This window comes from Salmo trutta, chromosome 5 (assembly GCF_901001165.1).
Source record: "Salmo trutta chromosome 5, fSalTru1.1, whole genome shotgun sequence".
In the NCBI taxonomy this organism is placed as follows: domain Eukaryota; kingdom Metazoa; phylum Chordata; class Actinopteri; order Salmoniformes; family Salmonidae; genus Salmo; species Salmo trutta.
This window is the reverse complement of record NC_042961.1, coordinates 27,137,920-27,159,686: the sequence shown is the minus strand read 5'-3', so window position 1 is coordinate 27,159,686 and position 21,767 is coordinate 27,137,920. Positions and strand designations below refer to the sequence as shown.

The following is a 21,767-nucleotide window of genomic DNA, read 5'->3' as shown; positions in this document are numbered from 1 at the left end:
TACATATTTATGTATTTTTGTTCAGTATACATTAACACAATGTGCCCCACAGGCCTTCGATTACAGTAAATCAAATCTTTATTGAGCACATGATCAAAATGTCATTGGTAATTGGGTCGCAGAACACTGTCTTTTTCCCATCTGTTTTGAGATCAGTTGATTTGATCTCTGCTGTTTGTAGCATCAGTTTCCACCCCTCTATCTGGGTTGGAGTGGTATGACCCACAACCCCTCAGAAGGGACTCTTGAGGGCCTGCAGCCTGGACCACAGCTGCTCGGTGGGGATGTTTGGCATGTTAGGGGGGTATCTGACTAGCAGGTAGGAGCACCCCGCGACAGACACTGCAGCGCAGAACAACAGGCCTTGGTTGATCACCTGAGGGGAACAAGATAATCAAGTTCATTTTCCACTTAATTCCAACATTAATCCAAAAATACCATCCATCCATTTTCAAGGTACAATTTTACCACTGTGATGTTATTTTCAAAGACTGTTGGCTATAGCAACAATTATCTCTCCCTTCTCCTTGACATTACCCCAAATCCATTTGTTATGACAAATGTCAAAGATGGCAGGTCAGACAACTTGAATCAGTGCCAGGGACAACACGCTCGACTAGCAATCTCAACCCCTACAAATCATAATAGCCACCGACCATACCATATCTCTTTGTCAGACAGGGAACTATTTTTTAAATATGTTTTATTTAACCTTTTGTTTAACTAGGCAAGTCAGTTAAGAACAAATTCTTATTTACAATGACGGCCTATCCCGGCCAAACCCGGACGACGGTGGGGCAATTGTGCGCCGCCCTATGGGACTCCCAATCACGGCCGGATGTGATACAGCCTGGATAAGCATCTTATTTTTGGTTGCAACAAGACAAGTGTTCTACATTATAACTTTGCTAGGTCACTCTGGTTGGAATCAATTCCCTTTTTCTTATCTTGCTTTTGAAAACATTTTTGAAAGCAATATTCAAGCAGTAGTAGGTTAACGAATACTTGCCCTTTCAAAATGTCAGAAAGGCCAGATAGACAAAGAAAAAACAGAACTGTATAAAAGAAAATGTATGCACTTAAAGACCCTTGAACAGTGTAAAATGAACGTGTACAATGTCCTTTCTTACTTTCTCTTGCCAGTGCCAGCGTTTTACCGCCTTATGGTACCTTGTCCTGGTAAATGTAACCTGGGATCAGTGAATGGTGAGAGACAGAGATGCATACAGAAACACACAGAAAGAGACTTTTAGAATGCTTCGCAGTAATGCACACTTAAAATCAGATTAAAATGTATTCAACTGGACTTAAATGTACTAGGAAACACTTGCCATGGTGTATAAGGGAATTATTGTCCTTGGCATGATAATGTGAAGGAAATTGTCAACGTATTTTCGGAACAGGAACAATTTGGAATTGACGTGTGCCCGCATCTAGAAGGATACAAAATACATCCGTTAGCAAATCGAACCATCTGTGCTCATCATAATGAAAAACCCATTATTTCTCCTGTAATGCATGTCATTGCAGTGACATTCACATGCATTACCTGCAGTATCATAAACCTTCTGCTTTTTTAGCCTTCTTCAACATTTCACCCCCACAATCCCCACAAACAAACCAGCTCGTTAAAGACCAATAGGTGCCAATTTTCACAAGTATGTCCATAGAGCGAAGGCTACCTTTCGCTCTGTAATCAGGTGTTCTTATGATTCTGAAAGACTCTTGCCAAGGTGTTGTGGGTGTGTGTTTCACGTGTGTGATCTCTGGGAAGAATGGCTACAGAGCCAATGTGACAGTATGTTAGTGGAGAGTAACACTAAGACCAGTTACTGTCTTTGTGCACAGATAAATGATTTAAAAGGACGGACGGTTAGAGAGAGCTGGCTCCCTGTCAATTACTCTGGACTCAATCAACTCAATCTCCCCAACCCAAGTACAGGTACATTTACATACGTCCCACTGCTCTGCCTGTGGATATTCTCTCTGAATATTTTGGAAGACAAGAGCTAGGAAATTGAAATGACAGTAATAAGTTATGCTAATTGGGTATGTTAAAACACATGAGGGTCAGAGAGCCTTTGGGAAAGGGGGGGGATACCTACAGTAGTTAGTTGTACAACTGAATGCATTCAACTGAAAAGTGTCTGAATCAGAGAGGTGCGGGGGGCTGCCTTAATCGACGTCTTCGGCGAACAGTGGGTTAACTGCCTTGCTCAGGGGCAGAACAACAGATTTTTACCTTGTCAGCTCAGGGATTCAATCCAGCAACCTTTCGGTTACTGGCCCAAAGCTCTAACCACTCGGCTACCTACCACCCTGTCTAAGAGTGTTTGTGTTATCTTGTCTTCTTGGTGCCACTAATTCATTCAGCGGGGCCAATGGCGTATATGAGAGGCCAATGGCGTATATATATTTGTGCTTTCATTAAATTGGAAGGTCATCACCATCCCTTTTCTAAATAAAGTGTTTCATTATCTATATGGAACTTTTCATTGTATAGTTCTATAGAGTGACGCTGAAATCTGGGCGTACAGTTTGATCACTGTAGTTGTGTATGGCAAAATTGGGTCGTATTCATTAGGCACCAAATGAAAGAAGACAGACTAATACAAAGAGGAACTACTTGGACTTCATTTCTGTTTTCCAAAGCAAAACATTGAAAAAAGTTTTTCCGTAGCATGCCCTAATGAATAGCCTCAGACCCTGGTGATTGATTTTGCATTAAGTACTAATATCTAAATGGGTACTACGTTACTTCGACGTAGTTGTACATGGCCAGGTCTGCAATAGCGTGGTCGTCTGGGACTCGGACTCTGGTGTACTCAGGCAGAACAGCACCTGAAATAAAAATGATAAATAGCTTAGAATGAACAGATTATACTTAATTGGATAGAATGGAAATTTGTCTACCTTTTCCAAAAACACCCTCAGTCACACACACGTGCATGAAATGAAACATGGATATTCTGCTCCACTAACAAAACAAACTAATTTAGCAGGCGTCAGGGGGAACGTGGATGTTGGTGCTCTGACTTTCAAAGCATATTTGCTTTGCGGTCTGTAATATTACGTGTGTTTACTCACTGAAGTCTTCGTTGAGCTGGTCCATGATTTCGTTGAAAACAAGGCAGTCTTCAAAGCCCTGAAAGATGAGTTAACAACATGTTTCAAATAACATTGAGTCAACATGTCTTATAATAATTATGGCACTGAGCAGATGTTTTTATCCAAATGCGAATTACAGTGAGTGCAGTGAATGCATTAATAGCATAGAGTATGTAAGTGTTGAGTGGCATACAATTAACCTATGACCTTGGCATTGCTAACACCATACTCTTAGCTGAGCCACAAGAGACCATGGAGGTCTTATATCTTCCATCCTGCTCCCCCTCTCACTATCCCACTCTGTATATACTACATATATTTCTACTTACTGCGTTCATCCCCTGACCATAGAATGGCACCACTGCGTGGGCTGCATCGCCCATAAGGACGCACTTGTCACCAAGGTGATATGGGGAACACTTCACGGACACCATGGCCTGGGCTGGCAGACGGAAATAATCCCTCTTAAGAGCCTCCCTGTGAGACACAGAATGACCACTATGACATTGATATGCATAGTGTGGTATGTGCTGATTTCTCATATACAGCTGCACTGTAGTACCTTATCCATGCGCTCTTTTCAACCACTGTATCTCATAAGAGGAGAAGATAGTCATATTCTTCAGACTTGCATTGGCAGAGGAGTGCAGCTAGGACTTCAAACAACACACTGAGCTAAGGGTGTTATATTGTAGGCGTAACATTCTTTAATTGAAAATAAATAAGCAAATTGAACTGTGAATTTAGACTGTGTGTGGGTGATTCTAAAAGTAAACAGCAATTCAGCGGTTTCTCCTGCCTCATTTCAAATCAACCCGGAAAATACCTAAAGGAGTTACACACCTCAGCTGTTTCCCCACCCCGTCCTATCTCACTATCAACTGCAACTTGCTGTTCAGTTCAAATTAAAAACTCAGCTCTCCAGGCCATGTAACGTTAGGTCAGTAATTTCACGCTCGAGAGACAGCGGCTGTTTGAGCTGTCCTGATGCAGGAAAATGATAGGGAGAGGGAGGGATGAAGGGAGGTAAGGATGGACAGGATGGAGGGACGGGGGAGAGAAAGTCACTTACGCTCCTATTAGTGGGATGGCATCGGGAAAGTATTTCTGGAAAAACGTGATGACCTGGTCACCCGTGGTAACTTTCTCAAACTCCTCAAATGGCATGAAGAGTGTGCAGGTGAAAGTCTTGTCCTGAGAACAAACAATATGGAGATTAATGTAGTAAGCCTGAACATCTGGATCAAAAAAGGGGTTTAGGTTGTGAGAGTGGCGGGGTGGTTAAAGCTAACTTCCTGCAATTCTATGCATTTTGCCATGGCTAATGCTGTGTTCTTATGCTCAAACATTTAAACAAAATCAATACTCCCGAATTAATCGATTTTGTCTAGCTTTTATTTTAGTGATTGGTAATTGTCAAATATTTATTATAAAAAATATATAGATCACTATCTTTTCTACATACTTTATATCTAGTTTTAGTAGTTTCAATTTAAATACAGAAAGTTTATTATTTGTAAAAAAATGTACCCCTTTTTTGTGATATCCAAATTGGTAGTTAGTCTTGTCCCATTGCTGCAACACCAGTACAGACTCGGGAGAGGCGAAGGTCGAGAGCCATGAGTCATCCAAAACACGACCCTGCCAAGCCTCACTGGTTCTTGACACGCTGCTCGCTTAACCCAAAAGCCAGCCGCTCCAATGTGTCGGAGGGAACACCGCACAACTGGCGACTGTGTCAGCATGCATGCGCCCGGCCTGCTACAGGAGTTGCTTGAGCGCGATGTGACAAGGACATGCCGGCCGGCCAAACCCTCCCCTAACCCGGACGACGCTGGGCCAATTTTGCGCCGCCTCATGGGTCTCTCGGTCATGGCTGGGATCGAACCCGGGTCTGTAGTGACGCCGCCACTCTGGAGGCCGTGTTTTTTTTTTACACTATGCAGTAAAAAAAAACTGATTGTGTGAAATGAGAGCACTTTCTTCAAATCAAATCAAAGTTTAATTGTCACGTGCGCCGAATACAACAGGTGTAGACCTTACAGTGAAATGCTTACTTACAGGCTCTAACCAATAGTGCGAAAAAAATTGTATGTGTGTGTGTGTATTAATGGGGATTCAGTTAACCATGCTCTCAGTAACCTTGTTTGAGACCTGATGACTAACATGCCATGCATCTAGTTGATGGATGTTGCTTATTGGCAAATCCATTACTTAGTCCGTTAATATGCATCAACGTCCACACCAGCATGGTCATGTGATCTGCGCTGGCCAAAATGGATAATCCACTTGGACTGATGGACATGGAGCAGAGAGATGATGATAGTGGGTGTGTTAGCAGCTACCGGGTCAGCCCTGGCTATCCATCAGCATCAGGCCAGCCTATCCCATGCGTCCTAAGTGTGTCGTTACCATGGCGTTTCCCCAGCAGCAGGGCATTTTTCACCGTTCTCCCAATGCACACTGGGGCTGTACTGAGTAACAGTACTAATGTACCCTTGAATTAAGTGCTTTAACCTGGCCACAAAACAGAACAGCTTTCTCTGAATCAGCCAGGCAGAACTATCATAATGGTATTAATAGTAGCAGTTGTGGAGGCTGAGAGATGGGATTAATGACTATCTGCTATAAACGCTTTGCTGCCATTTTCTTTGAATGTTCACATCTGTTAAAAAGTAGGGCTGGACCTGTGGGACCCAGGGAATTTGAGATGTGAAGATGGTGAAAAAGGTTTTGTGACTAAATAATTAATTTTTGGTAAAGTGAACATCGGGCGCTGGACCAGGAGACCTATGTTCTGAGGTCAAGGGTCAAATAACCCTGTTTACACTGACTTCCTAACAGTGATAAGTCTCTTTTGCAACATGACATACTGTATACATACACTATGTCATTATTTGGACATATACAGTACAGCTTAGGTGCGATATACAGTGCATTTGGAAAGTATTCAGACCCCTTCACCTTTTCCACATGTTGTTACGTTAAAACCATATTCTAAAATTGATTAAATTGGGGGGTTTTCTTAATCAATCTACACACAATACCCCATAATGACAAAGCAAAAACAGGTTAAAAAAAATCTTAACTGAAATATCACATTTACATAAGTATTCAGACCCTTTACTCAGCGCCTGGCAGTGATTACAGCCTTGAGTCTTCTTGGGTATGACGCTACAAGCTTGGCACACCTGTATTTGGGGAGTTTCTCCCATTCTTCTCTGCAGATCCTCTCAAGCTCTGTCAGGTTGGATGGGGAGCGTCGCTGCACAGCTATTTTCAGGTCTCTCCAGAGATGTTCAATCAGGTTTAAGTCCGGGCTCTGGCTGGGCCACTCAGGGACATTCAGAGACTTGTCCCAAAGCCACTCCTGCGTTGTCTAGGCTGTGTGCTTAGGGTAGTTGTCCTGTTGGAAGGTGAACCTTCACCCTAGTCTGAGATCCTGAGCGCTCTGCAGCAGGTTTTCATCAAGGATCTCTTTATACTATGCGCAGTTCATCTTTCCTTCAATCCCAACTAGTCATCCCCACAGCATGATGCTACCACCACCGTGCTTCACTGTAGGGAGGGTATTGGGCAGGTGATGATTGGTGCCTGGTTTCTTCCAGATGTGATGCTTGGCATTCAGGACAAAGAGGATCTTGTTTCTCATGGTCTGAGAGTCCTTTAGGTGCCTTTTGGCAAACTCCAAGCGGGCTGTCGTGTGCCTTTTATTGAGGAGTGGCTTCCGTCTGCCCACTCTACCATAAAGGACTGATTGGTGGAGTGCTGCATAGATGGTTGTCCTTCTGGAAGGTTCTCCCATCTCCACAGAGGAACTCTGGAGCTCTGTCAGAGTGACCATCGGGTTCTTGGTCGCCTCCCTGACCAAGGCCCTTCTCCACCGATTGCTCAGTTTGGCCAGGTGGCCAGCTCTAGGAAAAGTCTTGATGGTTCCAAAATTCTTCCATTTAAGAATGATGGAGGCCACTGTGTTCTTGGGGACCTTCAATGCTGCAGAAATGTTTTGGTACCCTTCCCCAGATCTGTGACCCGATACAATCCTATCTCGGAGCTCTACGGACAATTCCTTTGACCTCACGACTTGTTTTTTGGTCTGACATGCACTGTCAACTGTGGGACCTTAAATAAGGTGTGTGCCTTTCCAAATCATGTCCAATCAATTGAATTTACCACAGGTGGACTCCAAGTTGTAGAAACATCTCAAGGATTATCAACGGAAACAGGATGCACCTGAGCTCAATTTCCAGTCTCATAGCAAAGGGTCTGAATACTTATGTAAATAAGGTATTTGTAAGTTTAAAACCCTGTTTTTGCTTTGTCCTTATGGGGTATTGTGTGTAGATTGAGGATTTTTTTAAAATGTATTCCATTTTAGAATAAGGCTGTAGCAAAATGTGGAAAAAGGGAAGGGGTCTGAATACTTTCCGAATGCACTCCAATGTTTAAATGACACTATTTTGACATATTCTAATGAGTCCATATTGTCTTTTACATTAGTTAGAGCCATTAGTTAGAGACTATTTTAGAAACATTTTCTCATACTGTATACACTTCACAAATGCATCTCTCCAACATGTTTAAACTTGCCTACGCTCTATTATCAAGTTCAGCAGCTGATACTGAAGCTGAAAGGATAAATATAGTATGGACATACGGGGTAAACATACAGTCTCTATTTTACACTCACCAAGTTGGGCAGAGCAATCATCATGAACGTGTTGCGTGGCCATATGTGCAGATAATTAGGCTTCATGGCAAACTGGGGGCAAAGTAAATTAAATGAGGGCATTATTACAGTATAAAGACGTAAACACATCATATACAACAGACACAGCAGCTTTGCATCAACCGAAAGGTGACCAACATACAAAATGAGATGTCACCCGGCGCCTAATAGAACACTATGGGGACACAATGAACTATAAAAACATCCTGTGCAGATCTGGGTTTAAATAGTATTTGCTTTCTTTCAAATACATTGAGCGTTTAATTTAGCCAGTGGTGAATGTGTGGGCTATGCACTTTTGGGACTATACCATTAGTTCCATTGCACCAGGAGAGCTCATTCCATATAACCTTATTCATTATTATCTAAAAGGCAAAACTGATCTTAGCCCTGCTACTCCGAGACTGTTTTTGAAAATTGCCCCAGGTCTGATCCTGTGCCATGTTCTGAGCATCAGAGGACCAACCTCTCCATTGATGGGGGGCATGGTGAGCTCCAGGTACCCATGGGGGATGTAGGTCTGACTGTAGTTGAAACGGCTCTGACGGAGGAACTGTTTCCGGATGGCAGAGAACGCTCCATCACATCCCACAATCAAGTCTGCCTGGATCTCTTCCTTTGCACCTTCAGCCCTAAGACACACCATACAGTACAAAGATTATTCCACAGATAGATGCTATTCATGATGAGCCTTATATATAGTTAACAAAAATGTGTAATCAAATATGATCATGTAAAAACGTCAATGTAAATAAAGTTGTCTGTTTGTAATTAATTATGAATAGGACTTGTGCACCAACCTTCTACTACCTAAGTTAATAATAACCCATAATGACAAAGTGAAACCTGTTTTTAGAATTTTTTGCAAATGTATTGAAAATTAAATACAGAAATATCTCATTTACATAAGTATTCATACCTCTGAGTCAACACTTTGTAGAAGCACCTTTGGCAGCGATTTCAGCTGTGAGTCTTTCTGGGTAAGTCTCTAAGAGCTTTACACACCTGGATTGTGCAACATTTGCCCATTATTATTTTCTGGTAGATTTAAGTCAAAACTGTAACTCGGCCACTCAGGAAAACATTCACTGTCTTCTTGGTAAGCAACTCCAGTGTAGACAATAACCTGTTTCAGGTTATTGTCCTACTGAAAGGTAAATTCATCTATCAGTGTCTGGTGGAAAGCAGACTGAACCAGGTTTTCCTCTAGGATTTTGCCTATGCTAAGCTCCATTCTGTTCCTTTTTATCTGTTTCTTTTTATTATGTACCTGCTTCCTTCTGTTCACTCAGTCAATTAGGTTAGTTTTGTGGAGTAACTACAATGTTGTTGATACATCCTCAGTTTTCTCCTATCACAGCCAATAACTAACTGTTTGTCACCATTGGCCTCATGGGGAAATTCATTAGCGGTTTCCTTCCTCTCCGGCAACTGAGTTAGGAAGGACCTGTATCTTTGTAGTGACTGGGTGTATTGATACACCATCCAAAGTGTAATTCATAACTTCACCATGCTCAAAGGGATATACAATGTCTGCTTATTTTTTTACCCATCTACCAATAGGTGCCCTCTTTGCCAGGCATTGGAAAACCTCCCTTCTCTTTGTGGTTGAATCTGTGTTTGAAAATTCACTGCTCGACTGAGGGACCTTGTATGTGTAGGGTATGTTTGGGGTACAGCGATTAGGTAGTCATTTAAAAATCATGTTAAATACTATTATTGCACACAGAGTGAGTCCATGCAACTTATTATGTGACTTTTTAAGCAAATGTTTACTCCTGAACTTATTTAGGCTTGCCATAAAAAAGGGGTTCAAGACATTTCAGCTTTCCATGTTTAATTCAGTTTGTAATATTTAAAAAAACATAATTCCACTTTCATATTATGGGGTATTGTGTGTAGGCTAGTGACAAACAAATCTACATTTAATCAATATTAAATTCAGGATGTAACACAAAATGTGGAAAAAGTCAAGGGGTGTGAATACTTTGAAGGCATTGTATGCTGTTAACACACACACAAGGCCACATAAAATAAAATGCATGAACACAGAGACCAACCGTAAATAATAAAGCAAGAACAAGGCAATTTTAGACAGCACTTAGTTCTCCATTTTGCATGTCAGCCCAAAATGACTTTAGGGGAGGGAGCGAGAGAGAGAAAGAGAGATAGTGTGTGTGTGTGTGTGAGATTAGTAACTATTTACCTGACAAAGGTCATCGCCCCTGTTTCAGTGCTCCAGTCGAGTAGTTTGTGGGCAAAGTTCAGATTTGTGTTGGGATACGTCTCTGCTGCTGCAGTTACAAAACAAAGAATCTTATATCTTATATCACGGTCATGACAAGACAATTCTCTGCCGTTGACTTACATGGCACTGCAAACATTGGGCAACAGCTAACAAAAGTACATTGAAATATCTCCTCTACTCAAAATTACAACTAACTAATTGCAGCATTGAAGAGGCAATTAGAAGGGGGAGAAAGTAAGGAACTGTTGGCCCTGCATTAAAGACCAACATTGGTTAAAGAAACTTGTGATAAATAAAGTATACTAGTTTCATTTAAAGACCAAAAAATGTACAGCTGTGCCATATAGGTTGCAAAATAGTTGGGAGGAGATTTGATGTACCAATTCCATGGTACAGGGTTTATGACCGGATACACAAAACGACACTGGATTCAAAACAAATCATTTAAATAGAGTTTTTCTATTTGAAATCAAATTTTATTAGTCACATGCGCCGATAGGTGTAAGGTCTACACAATAGGTGTAGACCTTACAGTGAAATGCTTACTTACGAGCCCCTAACTGACAGTGCAGTTTAAAAAAATACGGATAAGAATAAGAGAGAAGTAATTAAAGAGGAGCAGTAAAAAACAACAATATATACAAGGGGGTACCGGTACAGAGTCAATGTGCGGGGGCACCGGTTAGTTGAGGTAGTATGTACATGTAGGTAGAGTTAATTAAAGTGACTATGCATAGATGACAACAGAGATTGGCAGTGGTGTGGAGAGGGGAGGGGGGGCAATGTGAATAGTCTGGGTAGCCATTTGACTAGATGTTCAGGAGTCTTATCGGGTGGTAGCAGAGAGAACAGTCTATAACTAGGGTGGCTGGAGTCTTCAACAATTTTCAGGGCCTTCCTCTGACACCGCCTGGTATAGAGGTCCTGGATGGCAGGAAGCTTGGCCCCAGTGATGTACCGGGCCGTTCACACTACCCTCTGTAGTGCCTTGCGGTCGGCGGCCGAGCAGTTGCCATACCAGGCAATGATGCAACCAGTCAGGATGCTCTCGATAGTGCAGATGTAGAACCTTTTGAGGCTCTGAGGACCCATGCCAAATCTTTTCAGTCTCCTGAGGGTGAATAGGTTTTGTCGTGTCCGCTTCATGACTGTCATGGTGTGCTTGGACCATGATAGTTTGTTGGTGATGTGGACACAAAGGAACTTAAAGCTCTCAACCTACTCCACTGCAGCCCCGTCGATGAGAATGGGGGCGTGCTCGGTCCTCCTTTTCCTGTAGTCCACAATCATCTCCTTTGTCTTGATCACGTTGAGGGAGAGGTTGTTGTCCTGGCACCACACGGCCAGGTTTCTGACCTCCTCCCTATAGGCTGTCTCGTTGTTGTCGGTGATCAGGCCTACCACTGTTGTGTCATCTGCAAATTTAATGATGGTGTTGGAGTCGTGCATGGCCATGCAGTCCTGAGTGAACAGGGAGTACAGGAGGGGGCTGAGCACACACCCCTGAGGGGCCGCTGTGTTGAGGATCAGCGTGGCGAATGTGTTGTTACCTATCCTTACCACTTGGGGCTGGCCCGTCAGGAAGTCCAGGATCCAGTTACAGAGGGAGGTGTTTAGTCCCAGGGTTCTTAGCTTAAAACTCTCTCGGTAGGTAATGTGGTCTACAGCTTATCATGAGAAACTCTACCTCAGGGGAGCAATGGCTCCAGACCTCCTTAGATATCGTGCACCAGCTGTTGTTTACAAAAATATATAGACCGCCGCCCCTTGTCTTACCAGACGCCGCTGTTCTATCCTGCCTGTACATCGTATAACCAGCCAGCTGTATGTTGATATTGTCGTCGTTCAGCCACAACTCCGTGAAGCATAAGATGTTACAGTTTAATGTCCCGTTGGTAGTTTAATCTTCCCAATAACTTGTCCATTTTATTGTCCAAAGATTGCATGTTTGCAAGCAGAATTGAGGGAAGTGGGGGTTTATTCGATCGCCTCCTACTCCTCAGAAGGCAGCCCGCCCTCCTGCCTCTCTTTCTCAGCCTCCTCTTCACGCAGATCACTGGGGTCGGTGCCTGTTTCTGAGGGAGCCGTATATCCTCCGCCTCGGGCTTGTCAGAGTCGTGAAAGAAGAAAAAGGATTCTGCTAGTTCGTGGTGAGTAATCGCAGTCCTGATGTCTATAAGTTATTTTCGGTCATAAGAGATGGTAGCGGCAACATTATGTACAAAAATAGTTTAAAAAAGTTAAACAACGCAGATAAACGAACAAAAAAAACAATCGGTTGGGGGCACGTAAAATGTCTGCCTTCTGCTCCGGCGCCATTTTAATTATTTAAATGATTATACAAAATTATACAAAATTCTTGCAACCAATACTGTATATGGGGGATACAACCATCCCTGCTCTGCAGATTTTGCTGCGAAGAGACAGAATCATTAGATCATTTGTTTTGGTACTGTACATATGTAGCTTGTTTTTGGTCTCAGGTTCAGGAATGGCTGAAAAATTGCAACATTTACCTGGAGCTAAATCTGCACTGCTGGGTGATTTAAAAAGTCATAGTCAATTGATCAATAATACTCTTAGCAAAAATGTGTATTTTTAATTTACAATCTGTAGAAATTATGAGAATAGAAAGGTTCAAAACGTTTGTGAACCATCAGCACAGTTGAAAAATATATGGCAAATAGATGTTCTTCAGAGATAGATGGGACGGGTTGAGGGTAGCTGGAGGATGGGACTAAAAACAAACAAAAGATAACCATTGTAGAAAATATACTTTGTCCGTAAAATGTATATAGTATGTACAGTATAAGCTGGAAGTAGAAGCCTAAGTGTTGTTGTCCAATAGTTTACTCAAATTAGGGGAGGGGTGGTGGGGCTAGGGGAGTGGTCCTGTGTGGCTCAGTTGGTAGAGCATGGTGTTTGCAACGCCAGGGTTGTGGGTTCGATTCCCACGGGGGACCAGTACGGAGAAAAAAATGTATGCATTCACTAATGTAAGTCGCTCTGGATAAGAGCGTCTGCTAAATGACTAAAATGTCAATGTAAAAAATGGGAACATAATTAAGGAAAATGCATTTAAAAGAATGGGGGATTGGAAATGATGCAGACAATCACATTGATGGAAGCTACAATCTATCTGTAATATTAAAGCTGATCTACCCCCCCGCCCAATTTAAAAAAATATATATAATAATAAAGAAGTATACAAAAACATTACAAAACCAAGACCTTACAAAACAATCGCTACAGGCTTGTACATATATTGACGACTGTCAGTAAACACAGTCGACTGCTGTTATGTGACTTTCACATGTTAACCTTTTGTTCGAGAGCAAGGATCAACTACATAAGCCTGTTATACGACATTCACTAGTCTACTAAAACAATGAGTATAGAGCTTCTTGTGTGCACATGTCAACAACAATTTAGTACAGTGACAGAAAGCCCTTTGATCTTCAGAGTTTATTCAATATGCCTGAAACTGCCCTACCATTGATAAGAGACTATTGGAAAGCTCATTACAGGAAACCCTATGTGTCTCAGAGTCAGAAGAACCATGCTCTATCTAACCCCTTATCTCTACCCCAAGGCTGTGGAGTTAAAATGGCAAACATATTTTTTGGACAAAAAAAAGGCCCTTGAAAAGCTCAAACACCAGCTAGCAAATGAATTAGCTTACTAACATTAGCCTGCCTAGCTGGAAATTCTGAAGAAGGAAAATGTTTTATTTCTATCATTTTCAAAAGATAACCAAACAAAAACATATTTACTTTTTACGAGACGTGTTTGTGCCGTCACGTGCATTAGTAGCACAATTTCTAACTTATTTGCATTTGTCTTTACTTATACTTGTATGCTGACTTCTCCATTAATGTTGTTTTTAAGTTTTTGCTGACTTTTCTTAGCGGATATACAATCGTCGCAATTTGAATTATGGGGAGTTTCAGGCCTCAGAGTGAACATAATTGTACACTCACAAAGCCGACTAAATACGAGGGCTGAGGGGCTTACGTTGCAAACTTCCCTTGCTTGGCTAATCATTTGGACCGCCCTCCAAGATGGCGATGGGGATTCCCCCAAGGGCATAAGGCGAGGGTAAGTGGACGAGGGTGTGTCTTAAGTGTTTGGACCGCAGCCCAAGTCTTTATGCACTTTAAAGAGAACCATGAACATATGTAAGACCCAGGGTAAATCTTCTGTATTATAATTCAGGGTTGCTTGAAAAAATGTCAGTGGTTAAGCTACAGTACCTTCAGTACCTTATTCCACATTTTGTTGTGTTACAGCCTGAATTCAAAATAGATTAAATTGATTTTTTTCTCTCACCCATCTACACGCAATACCCCATAACGACAAGTTGAAAACATGTTTTTATTGAAAATGAAATACAGAAATATCTAATTTACATAAGTATTCACACCCCTGAGTCAATACATCACCTTTGGCAGTGATTACAGCTGTACATCTTTTTGGGTAAGTCTCTAAGAGCTTTGCACATTTAGATTGTACAATATAAGCTAGGCCACTCAGGAACATTCAATGTTGTCTTGGTAAGCAACTCCAGTGTATATTTGGCCTTGTGTTTTAAGTCATTGCCCTGCTGAAAGGTGAATTTGTCTCCCAGTGTCTGTTGGATAGCAGACTGAACCAGGGTTTGCTTTGGGATTTTGCCTGTGCTTAGCTCCATTCCGTGTCTTTTTATCCTAAAAAACTCCCCATTCCTTGCCGATGACAAGCATACCCATAACATGATGCAGCCACCACCATGGTTGAAAATATGAAGAGTGGTACTCAGTGATGTGTTGCATTTGCCCCAAACATAACACTTTGTATTCAGGACAAAGTTAATTTCTTTGCCACATTTTTTGCAGTTTTACTTTAGTGCCTTATTGCAAACAGGCTGCATGTTTTGGAATATTTTTTCTTCTGTACAGGCTTCCTTCTTTTCTCTCCCTTGATCCATCCTCAGTTTTCTCCTATCACAGCCATAAAACTCGAACTGTTTTAAAGTCACCATTGGCCTCATGGTGAAATTCCTTAGCAGTTTCCTTCCTCTCCAGCAACTGAGTTAGGAAGGACGCCTATATCTTTGTAGTGACTGGGTGTATTGATACACCATCCTAAGGATAATTAATAACTTCACCATGCTCAAAGGGATATTCAATATCTGCTTTTAAAAAAATCTTTCAATAGGTGCCCTTCTTTGTGAGGCATTGAAAAACCTCCCTGGTCTTTGTGGTTGAATCTGTGTTTGAAATTCACTGCTCGACTGAGCGACCTTACAGATAATTGTATGTGTTGGGTACAGAGATGAGGTAGTCATTCAAAAATCATGTTAAACACCACGCAACTTGCTATGTGACTTGTTAAGCATATTTTCACTCCTGAACTAAGGCTTTCCAAAAAAGGGGTTGAATACTTATTGATTCAAGACATTTAAGCTTTTCATGTTTAATTCATTTGTAACATTTTCGAAAAACCTAATTCCAATTTGGCATTATGGGGTATTGTGTGTAGGCTAGTGACACAAAATCTCAACGTAATCCATATTAAATTCCGGCTGTACCACAACAAAATGTGGAAAAAGTCAAGGGGTAAAAAAGACATTCTGAAGGCACTGTTAGTGGAAAGACACAATATCTCTATTTAGCCTAAAACTTTACAAAGAGTTTTTAGACAGTACTTTTTACAAGTACATAAGATGAGATCAACTTTTCTTCATCTTAATCATCTATCTTAGAAATGGCAGATGGACATACAGGTATATAATACAAGATGAACCTATTTTCCATTCAATATGAGTGGATAAGAATACAGCTTTTCAATAAGCACATGCAATATTGAGGTTCTGACATGCTCTCCAGGACTCATGAGAATAAGGAATTTCATTCTCCTACCTGACAACAGTTCTTTGTTGAGGTTGGCTCTGTCGACAGACAGGATGTACTGAAACAAGATCAATATGTTACTGTAACTCTAAACTAGGCCTACACAGAATAATGTGACACTTTTACACTGACACTACCACTTAATACAAAAAGAAAGCATACTTCAGTCAACAAGATATTTCAAATACATTTGGAAGCGATGCTCGGGAGTCTAAAAACAGTCAGTGATGGAAATGTGAGCAGGATCTGGGAGTTTGACTAATGTCTAGTAAGAAGAACTGAGATCATAGCATGAGTAAGCCTTTGATTAAAATCACCTTTTGATTTTGGATAAATGATTTGGTGGAACATCTATCGGAAGTGCCCTTTTATCAACATGTCCTTACTACTTGAACAACTGGGCAGGATAAAATCCCTCTCTTTCCTCCTGGAAGGAAGAAATACTTAGCTACCATATTATATAATTAGCTACCATATTGCCCCCTCCCACTCCACCCACCACCATTCTCTACCTAGCTGACCTCCCATTATTATTTTCCATTCCTTTGTTCTATGTCTGACTGTGCCTTTTCTCTTTTGTTTCTCTCATCTACATTGCTCCCGACATCCCGTCTTCCCACTTCTCTTAATGATAGAGGGATTACTGATCGTAGTTTATCCTCTTTAAAGACAGAATAAGACAGAGGATAAACCCTATACAGACACATCACAGCTATGTGTACACAGTAGGGATTTCCTCCCTCCATCATCACATTGCAGTGTACCTGTCCTGAGCTGAGCATAACCTTTATACTATGGGGCGGAATTACAGCTCATGTCATCTATCGTGGATACAGAACTAAACATGTGACAGTGTTGGGACATTTCAACAACACTGGCCCATACCTGGGGTCAAATAACATCATTTTAAATACTTTAGCTGTGCTTAATTAAGCTTGCTTGTTGAAATTCACAAAAAGTGCAATCGCCTCCCACCTGGCACTCCAGGCAGGCTAAAGCAAACGCTCAAAGTATTTTAAAGAGTACATAGTATTTGAACCCATGTCTGTACTGGTCACGGTGGGCTTCTGACGTCAAGGGGGGTGCCGTGTACATTTGGGGGGGGACATTATGGGGTTTATGGAATTGTTTTAAGAAGGTTATACCAAAGATAATTTAGCTGTTTGATTTTTAATTTTGAAGTATAAAATATATAAAACAATTATTTGATGAAACCTTATTTTTGTCCTTATTGCTATTAGCCCCTACAAACACATTGAATAACAGATTCACTACATGGAACAACAGATAGTCCCCCCCCAAAAAAATGTAAGGAAGTTTGTTCTGAAGTGTCTGTCCTATATCTGAGAGATAAGAAAGATCAGGAAACATTTGTTATTTATTTTTTTCATCTATTTAACCCCTTATTTTTTGGCACTAAACAGTATCCATATATGCTTCCATTAATCTTTTCAACTGGTACCAGGGGACATTCAGACAAGACTTCTGAGGCTTGTGGGCGTCCTACAGCAAAACAACTGACATGTACGTGTTTGTAAGAGCCTTGCCTTTCAACAGGGGTGTCATATCAGTGTGTAGCCCAAACTGTTCAGAAGCTCGACCTTAGGTTAAACTATTTATGTGTACATGACCAATAAAATTTGATTCCATTTATTTGTTTAACTGACTATTCACACCCTAAGAACCTAAGACAGGTGTTAATTTGAAATGTCAAGTATTCTGGGATTGAAACAAAGGCCTGCTTCATTTGAGGCATTTTCAAGATGAAACGCATAACGCCCATTCCCTTTTCTTCCTGTTGCAAACAAGCGTAATGATTTACAGAGTCCTGTTGGGATGGAAGAGATCCTGTTGATTCAGATAGTAAATCTGAGGCCACTGACCCATGTTTGTGTCTCGATGCATTTTCTATGATAAAAGAGTGCTAAAGTCTCTTAAAGTTGTCTCTTGAACAACAACTTTACTGGAATCTGTGCTGAGCGCTGTTATAATAACTGTTGATTATAGGTCATTCTTGAATTGGAGTGGGATTTGTGTCCATTACCTTTTTTCCAAAATGCCATGCCACAATTCAATAATGAGCCTTATGCTACAGAGACAAAGTGATAACTAAGAGAGAGTGGGAGTGACAAATGTAGCCTTTAATCAAGTCTGCATTTAAGCTACTGTAATTATACATCAGTAATACAAAATGCTGACAGACAGCTGCGTTACAAGATAATGGCCATCCTTTGTCTTGCTTGTCAAATGTATTAATAATCTATCTAATGGGATTTTCAGTGTGATGTGTGTAGGCATTGCAGCAGCAGAATTACCTGGCCTTTCTTGCCATAAGGAATGGGAGACTGTGTCCCATTCAAAGAGTGGATCATTCTGGAATGCATGGGAATTCCTTTGGAGACAATCTGGAGATTAAATCAAACTGGTCAGATATTCTCATAAACATGGACCAAGGTCGCTTTTACAGCTGAGCCCTGAATTACAGAATTTACAGAAAATACACACATCAAAACATGAATACAAAATGCACATTATTGGTGTATCGACAACAGTAACATGGTGAAGACAAACCTAGCGAAAAAGGAATACAGCGCTATGTTCTCTAACAACGATTGGCAAAATGTTTAAAACACATCTATCTGTTCGGCCATAGTTCAGGAGAGTGTATATTTCTTTGCTCTAAATATGGCTACCTAAGCTCATTCTGTCCCTCATCATGACTGGCCTTGAAGTTTTATTTAAAAAGTTGGCGAAGCAAACCTGACCCTGTCATGCTGAAAGTAATTGAAGTGTAAAACAACCTGACGCAGTGCCTGCTGAGGCATACATAACACCCTTGGTGTGCTAAATGTGTGCCCACTAAAATAATATAATTGCTTACCTCAGTTGCCAGAATATTACATTTTAGAGAACTGTAAGTACAGGGGCCTAGCCCAGATGTACCCATGGGGCTTGGGTACAGGCACTTCAAATATTTCATCATTATGAACACATTAAAATAAAATCAAAGAGTGGTTGCCTGGTTACGTTTTCATCTCTTACATGGTCTTGACTAGGAATTCAAATCAAATCAAACGCATTCATAAAGCCCTTTTAACATCAGCAGATGTCACAAAGTGCTTACACAGAAACCCAGCCTAAAACCCTAAACAGCAACCAATGCAGACGTAGAAGCACGGTGGCTAGGAAAAACTCCCTAGAAAGGCAGGAACCTAGGAAGAAACCTGGAGAAAGGTACCAGGCTGGTAGCATGATGGTGAACAGGTCAGGGTTCCATAACCACAGGCAAAACATTTGATTTCCCACAGTGGTAGCCAACGAAGGACAAACCGGGACAACATACCGTGTCTTCCATTCCCACTTGCTTCAAAGCCTGGCGACCCCTATGAGACAGAGCTAGATTGATGCTTCTTCCCTTGACTATTTTAGCTTGGCGGATATCTGGTCAGGATCAGAGAGACAGATATTTCAAACATGCAGGAATTATGAGACTCAAATCTAACATACACAGGACCTTCTAATCACAGTTCATTCGCACATGCACAGGATGTTAACGGTACAGTGAAATTCTTACTTGCAAGCTCTCCTCAAAAGTACAGTACACTTTATCAAAAATATTCACAAATAAGTCATAAAAAGTTATAAAAATAGTGGTGTTGGAAATATATACACAATAAGAAATATACAGTATAAACTATAAATTGTGCTAAAGTGAATAGTGACCTGGTTGAGTTGCTTGTCAATCCAAATGTAATATATCTGCATCTGGTGAATGTCATATATCATATGCCAATGGTAATCACTTATTTTGAAACTAAAATGTATGTTTCGATTGCTGTGTGATAGCTACCAAGACAAAGCCATTGTGCTTTGTTGTTAGGAATATTGTAATGACTAATGACTGCATGCAGTGCATACTTCCCAAAATAAATGCAGACTGCTTTCAAAAATCAGAGAAACCGCTTAATGTGGCATAATCAAGTGCTTACCTTCTCGAGATTCAAAGACCTCTACTTGAAAACCTCTTTTTGCAAAGTAGCAGGCATTCAAGGCGCCGACCTGAGAGAGAGAGTTGAATGAGTCTGTTAAAGGCTTGCATATTTTTGCATTAGTTTATGGTGGAGGCAGCATCTATTTCAATTGTTATCGCTTGTGATAAAAAATGGAAATGGATTAAAAAAATGGAAATGGATAAAAAAAATACACATGGTTACTGCAAAGCGATATCCGAGGAAGAGATCAATGCAAGTGTCAACTACTGGTAGGCTTTACTCCTCTTTACAGGATGTTTCTCGAAAGGCCTACTCGGAAAACTATAACCAATGATAGTACTGGTTGTTTACAACCTCAATGCTGTTACCTATGTTATTCAGTCATGCATTTTACACTATCTATTAGGAGTGAATCTGCAGTGTAGCAAATTGACAAAGCCAAAAGTTGTCCTATAACCCCAAGAAATGAACGGTTCTGAATGAGTATCACAACATATAAATAAATAGATTTATTTTAGAAATAGATACATAGTTTATGTTGCGCTAAGCTTTTCATAACAGCATATATCAGCAGACTGACAGTCCCTTTTGATTTACATTTATCCACTTAAACGTTTACTTCTTACCAAACCACCTCCCACCACAGCCACCACTTTTTTCTTGCTGGTTGATTTGTTGTCATTGGTTGAATTGTGCATTGTAGTTTTTGTCGTTGTGCTGGAGTCTTGCAGAGTCCGTTTTGTCTTTTAGTGTTCTGAAATTAATTTGTGCATTAGCCGATGAAATTCAAACGTTTTTTATCGGGGACGGCCAGGGTTTTGAGGGAGGAGCGACTCCGGAACTCGTTGCGGGTTCTCTTTTCCTCACAATGCAAACAAAACAGAGAGATAGTTCCGAGATGAGGAATTTCCCATAAACAGAGAAACAGCAAGATAACAAGAGCCGCTGGATTACATACATTTTACTAACGGCTGTGTGAATGATCTGATAGGTGATTATGTTGTCATTTAAAATCACTTACATTTTTTTTAAATGACTGTGCTCCAGAATTAGGATACATTTTCGCTAATCAAAGTTGTGCAACAAAATAACAGATCCATAACGATGCCTACTGACATTGGGGGAAATTACACATTTACTCTGAAATTCAACAATTGGATGCTGGTTTAGTTTAAATTGCTCATACTGTACCGCCGGGATCGATCAACATGGGTCTCTTGTTCCCTCGACTGGCCATGTAAGCATAAAGCACCCACCCACACATTTCAAGAAAACATAAGAACAATACTTTTTCCAGTTGTATGGGTTAAAGAAAATTAATAATTTGACTTGGGGATAATAAAAAAAGATAAATTACAATAGGCCAGTGGTTTTCAAACCTCTCCTCGGGGACCCTTAGAGCAGGGATGGGCAACTCCAGTCCTCGGGGCCCTGAATGTTGGACAACAACCACCCGAGCCACTGTCTGTTCACACCGCTACCATCCAGAAGGCGAGGTCAGTACAAGTTCATCAAAGCTGGGACCGAGAGACTGAAAAACAGCTTCTATCTCAAGGCCATCAGACTGCTAAACAGCAATCATTAACTCAGAGACCCAATCACTGACCACTTTAATAAATGGATCACTAGTCACTTTAAACAATGCCACTTTAAATAATGCCACTTTAATAATGTTTACATATCTTACATTACTCATATCATATGTATTTACTGTATTTTATACCATCTATTGCCGTTCGGCCATCGCTCATCCATATATTTATATGTACATATTCTCAATCACCCCTTTAGATTTGTGT

The 21,767-nt window shown here is 40.9% G+C and overlaps 2 protein-coding genes across 5 annotated transcripts in view; one reads left to right on the top strand and one right to left on the bottom strand.

Annotated features, from left to right (window-relative positions):
• Positions 1-21,409, bottom strand: LOC115193973 (kynurenine 3-monooxygenase). 3 transcript variants are annotated; one of them, XM_029753159.1, is made up of 16 exons: positions 21,348-21,409; positions 20,595-20,722; positions 19,966-20,035; positions 19,320-19,417; positions 18,292-18,381; positions 15,986-16,034; positions 10,044-10,131; positions 8,304-8,469; positions 7,799-7,870; positions 4,181-4,302; positions 3,438-3,585; positions 3,088-3,145; positions 2,759-2,841; positions 1,332-1,433; positions 1,131-1,190; positions 1-376 (listed from the first exon to the last, which is right to left on the bottom strand). In XM_029753159.1, exons 2-16 carry the CDS (start codon positions 20,664-20,666, stop codon positions 233-235), a joined length of 1,422 nt encoding a protein of 473 aa, XP_029609019.1. In that variant the 5' UTR covers positions 20,667-20,722; positions 21,348-21,409; the 3' UTR covers positions 1-232. The 3 variants fall into 3 exon arrangements, with proteins under 3 accessions (XP_029609019.1, XP_029609017.1, XP_029609018.1); XM_029753157.1 differs by having other exon boundaries at positions 21,326-21,397; XM_029753158.1 differs by lacking the exon at positions 21,348-21,409 and adding an exon at positions 21,160-21,317.
• The window catches only part of LOC115193970 (insulin-degrading enzyme), a 49,111-nt gene continuing 48,015 nt past the window's right edge, over positions 20,672-21,767 (top strand). For both annotated transcript variants that reach the window (XM_029753147.1, XM_029753150.1), the window contains exon 1: positions 20,672-21,205. In XM_029753147.1, coding sequence (XP_029609007.1) covers positions 21,177-21,205 — 29 coding nt within the window. In that variant the 5' untranslated portion in view covers positions 20,672-21,176. The remainder of the gene's footprint in view (positions 21,206-21,767) is intronic.

Excerpts from the sequence above, each read along its gene's own strand:
- LOC115193973 (XM_029753159.1), bottom strand. The coding sequence starts at position 20,666 with ATGCACAATTCAACCAATGACAACAAATCAACCAGCAAGAAAAAAGTG. Across the intron at positions 3,146-3,437 it reads ATGGTCAGGGGATGAACGCA|GGCTTTGAAGACTGCCTTGT; the intron begins GTAAGTAGAAAT and ends CTCATCTTTCAG. Across the intron at positions 377-1,130 it reads GCTGGCACTGGCAAGAGAAA|GTGATCAACCAAGGCCTGTT; the intron begins GTAAGAAAGGAC and ends TGTTCCCCTCAG.